This window comes from Nanorana parkeri, unplaced genomic scaffold (assembly GCF_000935625.1).
Source record: "Nanorana parkeri isolate BGI_ZX_2015 unplaced genomic scaffold, ASM93562v1 scaffold1022, whole genome shotgun sequence".
Classification (NCBI taxonomy): domain Eukaryota; kingdom Metazoa; phylum Chordata; class Amphibia; order Anura; family Dicroglossidae; genus Nanorana; species Nanorana parkeri.
Genome location: NW_017307290.1, coordinates 12403 through 20659, shown reverse-complemented (window position 1 = coordinate 20659; position 8257 = coordinate 12403). Strand labels below are relative to the sequence as shown.

The 8257-nt window shown below is 42.7% G+C and overlaps 1 protein-coding gene across 1 annotated transcript in view; it reads right to left on the bottom strand.

Moving 5' to 3' along the window:
• The window catches only part of LOC108795892 (reversion-inducing cysteine-rich protein with Kazal motifs-like), a 41806-nt gene that overhangs the window by 21235 nt on the left and 12314 nt on the right, over window positions 1-8257 (bottom strand). Inside the window, exon 3 of the mRNA XM_018567221.1 lies at window positions 4951-5122. Within this exon, the coding sequence (XP_018422723.1) occupies window positions 4951-5122 (172 nt within the window). The remainder of the gene's footprint in view (window positions 1-4950; window positions 5123-8257) is intronic.

Here is an 8257-nt window from a genome sequence, read left to right as displayed (position 1 = left end):
TATAGCTACATTGTTTAACTGAACAAATTATAAACATAAATATAATTTCCTATGAATACATGAGTCATATTCATTTATTAGTTACTTTGAGGAAAAATCCAAACTGGGACGTATATGCGTCCTCATTATTTTTTTAGGACCATGTGTTATTGGTTAATCCTAGTTCATGTTCACTCACTTCTTATTGTAGGAAAGGCTTGAAACTAAGCATTTCATTTAAACCTGGGGGTGTGGTGGCCTTTAGTCTATATATCCACCGTGCCTCCGTTCGTAGTAGTTTTTGGTCTACGTCTCCACCCCTAATGTCCTCGTATATATGGTCGAGGACATGGAATCTCATAACCGAAAGATCAAAGTTGGGACAGAGGCCCACGTGTCGACTGATAGGGGAGGTTATTTTGCCGCTTTGTATCAGATATAGATGGTCATATATTCGCTTCCAAGTTTTCCTATATGTTTTACCCACGTAAAATGCACCACAGATGCACTTCATTAGGTAAATCACGTTTGTGGTCTGGCAAATGGTTGTGTGATTGACACGCCACTGCTGTCCATTGGGTAAAGGGACTACATTGCCTTATATCTACAATAGCTGCAATGCCCGCATCTCCTAAAGCCCTCTCCGCCACATGATATTTTTTGGTCAAGTGGAATATAGAAACTGCTAGTAACTCTGTCCCGTATGGATCTAGCCCTTTTAAAGGTTATTTCAGGGGTTTCTTTAATATACTTGCGTATGGTATTATCCTCCGTTAGGAGATGCCAGTGGCGTTTCACACAGTCCCTCAGGGTGGCATGATGCCTTGAGAACTTAGTCACCATTCTGACTGTTTGTTTGTCTGGTACCTCCCTTCCCGAGTCCATCTTTTTGTTTCCATAGAGTATGTGCAGTCTCTCTTTCTTTTGCACCCGGTTATAGGCTTTAATGAGTGTTTTGTTGTTATAGCCCCTTTGCAGAAGTCGGGTTTGTAAGGCCCTTGCTTCCCTTTGCAAGACACTATCCCTAGAGCAGTTGCGTTTTAATCTAAGATATTGGCTGTAGGGGAGATTGTCCTTTAGGAAGCGTGGATGGGAGCTGGAGGCCTGCAGTATGGAATTGCCGGCTGTCTCCTTCCGATATAGTTTGGTCTTAAGATATCCCTCATCCTTTAGGATGGAGACATCCAAGAAGGTGATCTCCTCCTGGCTGTAATTAGCGGTAAATTTGAGGTTGAAATCGTTGGTGGCCAAAGAGGCCACAAACCTTTTCAGTTCACAAAGAGTATCCGTCCAAATGAAGAACACATCATCGATGTATCGTCGCCATACTGGTATGTTATCGAGCCAACATTGAATGGACTCATCCGAAAGGAGGCAAGGTTCCCATCCCCCCAGGTACAGGTTAGCATATGATGGGGCACAACATGTCCCCATCGCTACCCCCTGCACCTGGAGGTAATGGGTCCCCTTGAACACAAATACATTCCTAGTTAGAATATGGCGCAAGAGATCCACAACAAAATTGTCACTTTAAAAGATCATGCTCACAATGAGCCCTGCATATGGGGCACACACAGGCATGTACAGGCAGTACACACAGGGACATATCCTTTGATACAATCATTTATTTACTTCACATTGTTTCTGTCAACAAGATAAGTAGTAACACATGGAAGCCAATTTAAAGGGTTTTTTTTTCCCGGTTGATTTATCAAGTCATGTATGCACTGTTATTTTAAAACATTAATCACATATGGACATACCTATATGGCTATGAGATATACAATGTGTTCATGTCCCTTATGCGTTGAATATTAAAGAAATGAAATCATGTAAAACACAGGTCGATGGATGTGGGACTATAGGCAGCCCCTTCTATCCTGTGTGAGCCGGTGGTCCTCCCTTCCTATAGTGGCCCCGAGGTCCCCCCCATATTGGGATATAGGAAACTGAACGGAGCATCCTTCTTCCCTGCTCTCCTTGGAGGATTCTTCCTCCACCCAGTCTCCACAGAGAGAACTCGATCTCCATTGAGCCACTACAAATTGGGTGGTGAGTAAAGTGGTATCTGATGGTGAAAATAGTGGTGGGACTATCTCCATTGGGCACATAATTAAACCCAAACATATGCATTATTTACTCTGTGCACTTTATATTCTCAAATAGACCCAATAATCTTGTGGACTCATGCTAATTGAATATGTTGTCTTTCATTAGGGTAGGTTACAATCCCCTGAAGAAGCCAAATGGTGAAACGCATAGGGTTTGGACTGATAATATTCATTTCAACCACTATGTTTGAACATGTTTAATGGGTTCATGCTTCTAGCTTAAACTCTGTTTTTAGCAACTGTTGTTGCTTCTACTTTTTATTTTATTTTTGAATGTATTTTTGTAATTTATATGTTAATTAAATAAAAATTATTTTATCAAACTTCAAGCCTTGGTGTCATATCTCTCACAAACCCCGGTATTTCCTCTCCTTGTTTTTGCAACTGATTTTGTAGGGGGAGAGATCACACCTGGGGGCCATTGGTCCAGCTACCCACAACTGTTTTGTTAATCTCTATTGAAAGAACTGATATCCAATGAATGAAAGGAGCTGGACATATATAGTCAGTCTGGGGGAGGAAGGAGCTAGATGATGCTGGATGTCCTCCAGCTAGCAAATGAGGTGGGTTCTATCTAGGGATGCACAGATACTTTTCGAGTACCAGTGCAGATACTTTGCATTTTCGTGAGAACTACCAGGGTTGCAGCGGTTGCAGCTGGGATCTAGCTCTTGCACTCCACCACTGTCCTAAAATCATTAGTCTGTATTGTTTTAGAAAAACTGTCACATGACAATAAACAAAAATGTATCAGTACTCGTACTTGTAAGTACTCGGCAAGTACCAGTACTTGTACTTGCAAAACTGGTATCTGTGCATCCCTTTATTTATATTTCTAAAAACATAATCGTACATTAAAACAGAGATGTACAAATCCCGGGAGCTCCGTGTGCGCCTTACACATGACAGCTGCCTCCTAATTTTTGAATTTTTCTCTAGTCTAGTCTTGGAGCTCATAAGTATCGGTACATGTACTCGTACTTGTACTGAACTTGGTATCTGTGCAACCCTAGTTCTATCTGATGTGCTGCAGCACACTGCACACCGTGAGAAACACAAAGTGTGCAGTGAAATTAGACTATACATTTTCAGTACAGGAGAGGAGCCTATACAACAACAAGACTAAAAGGTAAGGCTGGAGTTCAGCTTTAATTACAAAAAAATCAGAACCTTCATAAATATGCCTTTTTCTAGTTTGGCCAGTAAAAATATTAAAACAACTGGTGTCACTATTAGTTTTTAGTGTGAGTTGTCCCTTTTATCTTTACACTTATGTTTCTGGTACAAAGTAAGTTATTTACAAATGAAGGCTTTGTCTATTTTCCGTTTATAATATTTACTCTACAAGAAAAGGGAAAACATTTAAAAATAAACATGCTCAAAATGTTCAAAATGTAAAATTTTATATTTTTAAAATATGTTGAAAAAAAACTAAGGGCTTGTTCACACCGAAAGCGTGTGCGTTCCAGAGCGGTAGTTGCTGTAACGCACCGAGATCGCTTGTAAACTTGCCCTATTTTGTGCGTTTGCAGTGGAACGGAACGCTGGCAAAGTTATACCACGCTTTCGATCGCTCTGCGGGCAGGGGGTGTGAAAGCGGTGCCATTGAATTCAACGCACCGTCACGCCCCCTCCCTTCCCAAAACGCGGGGGGAAGTTTATCAGCGATCGCGGTGCATTCCAGCAGCTACCGCTCTGGAACGCACACGCTTTCGGTGTGAACAAGGCCTTAACCACTTCCATAGTAAAAAAACGGCCGGCCCGGAGCTCTCTAGATCTGAGCGGGCGTCTTTAGCTGTCAACTCAGACGCGCGCGCGAGCGGGAAAAGGCCGAAATTTAAAAACAGGCAGCGGTGTTACCAGCGGTGTTACCATACAAGCGATCCGCCAGCTGTAGAGCCGGCGGATCGCGTGTATAGGGTGCCGTTTTAGTTAAAAAAAAAAAAAGAAGGAAAAAAAATGTAAGTTACCCCCCCAAAAAATGTAAAGTAATACATAAAAAAGAATTACAAAAATGTAAAACAATTTTAAGTCCCCACCCATACATACACGCATGCAAACATGCGTCGGGGGCGCATACGTGCAAAAACGACGATTGCTCCCATTACGCCGCACATGTTACATATCGCCGCGAACGTCGCAGTGAGAGCAATAAGTCTAGGGCCATCAATCACTGATAACACTAAACTGATGAGCGGTAAAAGCTTTTAAAGTGTCGTCTATGGCCAATTTTGGGTATGGTAGTTTTCTGCGATTTCGCGGGTGCGCGCAATTTTAAAGGTTGACATGTTTGTGTCTATTTATCCGACGTGACCCTGACTTTTATATTTTACCAAAAAACTGGGTAATAATAAATGTTTCCTAACATAATGTAAAAAAAACTACTTTTTTTTTTCAAAATTTTCTTTAATTTTTCCTAATTATAGTAAAAAATTAAAACCCCAGTGGTGATTAAATACCACCAAAATAAAGCTCTATCTGTCCCAAAAAAATTGTATAAAATTCATTTCAGTACAGCGTTGCATGACGGAATAAACTTCAGTCAAAGTACTGCAGAGCTGAATACTGAAAAATGGCCTGGCCAGGAAGGGGGTCTAAACACCTGGTCTTGAAGTGGTTAAGGAGAACAGGGAGAGGAATCTGTGGGATCTGTGATCCTGGCTGTATAATCATTTTTACTTTAGTTGTATGAATGTGAAAAATTGTATATTAAGTAAATAAACTTGTTTCACCTACATAAACAATCTGCATAATTCTCTCTAATAAACATGTTCTACCTCTAAGAACACTGCAGCATATGTAAGGTTGTATATATGGGTATATGTAGCACACAAAGAACATACAAAGTGTATTCACTCACCTCTGATTTTTGAGGCAAGGGTTAGGATTACATGGATCCTTTGAAGAACACAGTCCAAATTCAAATTGGTGATCAAGTAAACCAACACAGCGAGCTATGCAGGCACTTGGATAGGAACGTCCATTTTGACCACAAACCGGAACAAATTTATCAGCACAATTACAAGGTAGTCCTAAAAAAGTATAGAAAATTTGTCACTATGGTTATGTTTTTTATATGGACATTAGAGAATGATTAATTTTTTAACTATATAGTTTTTACATGCTGAGGCTTTTTATTTATTTTTTCCCTGGGGAGAGATAGGTTCCCTTTTGTGCTTGCTCCTATATATAAACAGAGTCCAGCCACCATTTTGTAGAGTGTATATATGGAACCAGAGAGGGACAGATGCCCAGTCTGTGAGGGAAATTTAGGCTTTACACTGGGAGAGTGTTCCAGTCTGCAGGGACAGAACAGGGATCCTCAGTAGTCCGGCCTAGGAGGTCCAAATCGTGTGGAAGACTCTGCGGGTTCAAAGGAGACAGACCCACTAGCTTCTTATAGCTGTGAAAGGAGAGTGTCAGTGTCAGCATAACTTTCTGCGGCCCATTACTGATGTATTTGTGTAATCTGTTCAAGAATGTCGGCCTCTGGCAAGCAATCCTTGAGTGCCTTGTACAACATATCTTTGACTAAAGATGGTTTTTCTTTCAGTGCCAGTCAGTTAAGCTGCAATCTGTATATTTTATGGATGTACAGTTAAGCTGTGCCTTTTATAATTACAAGAAAACTGTTTTCTCCATTTGTAAATAAAATGTTGCACTGTCGCCTACCCGACAATTATAGTTTTTTTAATTTGCAATACTAAGCAGTAGTAATTCCCTCTGTAACACAGCCATGCACAGTCCCATGCACAGTCCCACACACACACTTCCAGAAGGTATCCATGCCAGATACGTTTTCTTCGGACCACATTCTGTTGAGCAATTTCCTGTATGCTTTTAGACTCCACTTCTTTACAACACCCTACTCAATGGTTACTAAGGAACAGAAACGTGGAATTGTCAATACTTTACTTCAGGACAAAGCTCTGACCCTGACTTTTCACCTCAAGACACGGCGTTCCAAACTCTGGACACATTCTTCATTGCCCTGGGGGAACTGTATGATGACCTTGATCAAGCAGTGACAACTAAATCTAATTAGACAGCTCAGGGGGTGACACCACACTGCAGGGAAATGCAGTGTGGAGTCCCATTGGTGAGTAGTAGACTACAGAATGATGCTGCTTTATTGAGCCAATATGCATGTATCCACTACTGTAGTAGATGCTGTAGCAAAATAGCCCTTTAAGGTCTCCTTGGATTTCAAGATGATTTGTGCCATTAGAGTAGCGTCAACTTGTAGCAATCTGTATACCCTGAGAGCTTTGCCACCACTGCCTAAAGTTATATAGCCTCTGTCTCTGCCCTTGAGAGAACGCCATGCAAACTGAGGCTACTAAGCTCTCTTAAACAGTGTGGTCAATATGCAGAATACAGGGCTCTGCTGGTATTGCAGGTAAATTGGATAACTGATCCACTCTACAGGGAATCTTTTGCACCTAGGCGGGTCAAAAAAGGCCTGCTTAAATAATCAGATGTTTCTTCTGATGTATCCTAGGGTGGTGCAGCATGCTTTAGTAATTTTTGATAAGCAGCATTATCAGTAAACAGACTAGTGCATTTTTATATATTGGCAATTGTGATGTACCTGGGGGGAGTCTGCACCAGATTCCACAACTTGGAGTGTGTCCTGGTGCAGCCACCCATGATGTGCAGAGTGGCAGTAATGTGCACTAAAATAATCTGGAACTGTCTGGATTTTCTGTTATTTTTATGTACTATGCACAAGGTGCCTGCATCAATAAGATATAACTGCAGAGAACTGCCGCTTTCCTTACCGAATGCCCCTTGTGCTGAAAAGGTGGGTGCTGAAGTGACTGCGGATGGCGCCGAACATCAAAATGCATATCATAAATGTCACCTGCACACTGTTCCAAAATAAAGCGTCTTATTAATTCACACATATTGTCACATCAAAATGCAATGTTTGGGGGCCAAGCAGGGTCCCCTTCATCCGGCTTGACATGACAATCTGTGCAAGAAACTCAAAACCATATATACTCCAGATTCGTCACTCCAGAGAACACGTGTCCACTTCTCTAGAGTCCAGTGGCGGAGTGCTTTACACCACTGCATCGGACGCTTTGCATTGCACTTGGTGATGTAAGGCTTGGATGCAGCTGCTCGGCCATGGAAACCCATTCCATGAAGCTCTCTACGGATTGTTGTTGTGCCAGTCTGAAGGCCACACAAAGTTTGGAGGTCTGTAGCTATTGATTCTGCAGACATTTGGCGACTTCTGCGCACTCTGTGCATCAGCAGGCACTGACCCCGCTCTGTCATTTTAAGTGGGCCTACCAGTTCGTGGCTGATTTGCTGTTGTTTCCAGTTGCTTCCACTTTGTTATAATACCACTAACAGTTGACCGTGGAATATTTAGTAGCAAGGAAATTTTATGGATGGCCTTATTGCACAGGTGTCAACCTATCACGGTGCCGCGCTTAAAGGAGAACTAGGTCAGTGTTTTTCCCCATAGTTCTCCTTAGGGTAACGGGAGGACACAAACTAGCATCCTCCTGTTACCCTAAGCTCAGTATACCGCGAGCTACAGCTCGCGGTATACTGAGACGCCGCAGAAGGAGCGGATCCCGACGTAGATGACGGGATCCGCCCAGCTGCGTGAGTGACAGCTGGCTCTGCCTATCTAGAGGCAGAGCCAGCTGTACCCGCCACCTCCCCCGTCCGTTCCGCCAGTCAGCGCTGGCAGATCGGAGCGGGGAGAGGGGAATCCAGCCCCTCCCCCTGTCACGGCAGAGAGCCGTGACAGGATCGAGAGGCGAGCGAACCCGGTATGTGTTCGCTCACCTCCCGATCTACTGAGCCGACCTGTGACAGTCTCATTGTCACAGGTCGGCTAGAACTATGAGGTGAGTGGAAATCACTCATCTCATAGTTCTCCTTTAAGTTCACTGAGCTCCTGAGAGCGACCCATTTTTTCAGAAATGTTTGTAGAAGCAGTCTGCATGCCTAGGTGCTTGATTTTATACACCTGTGGCCATGGAGGTGCGCACCACATTATGATGAGCTGATGTCACATTGGTAGTGGTCAGATTTGTCCCTAGTTACATAGTTACATAGTATTTGAGGTTGAATAAAGACATTAGTCCATCAAGTCCAACCTATTAGGATCTCATTCTAGGAGTACCTGTACCCCTGTATATTAC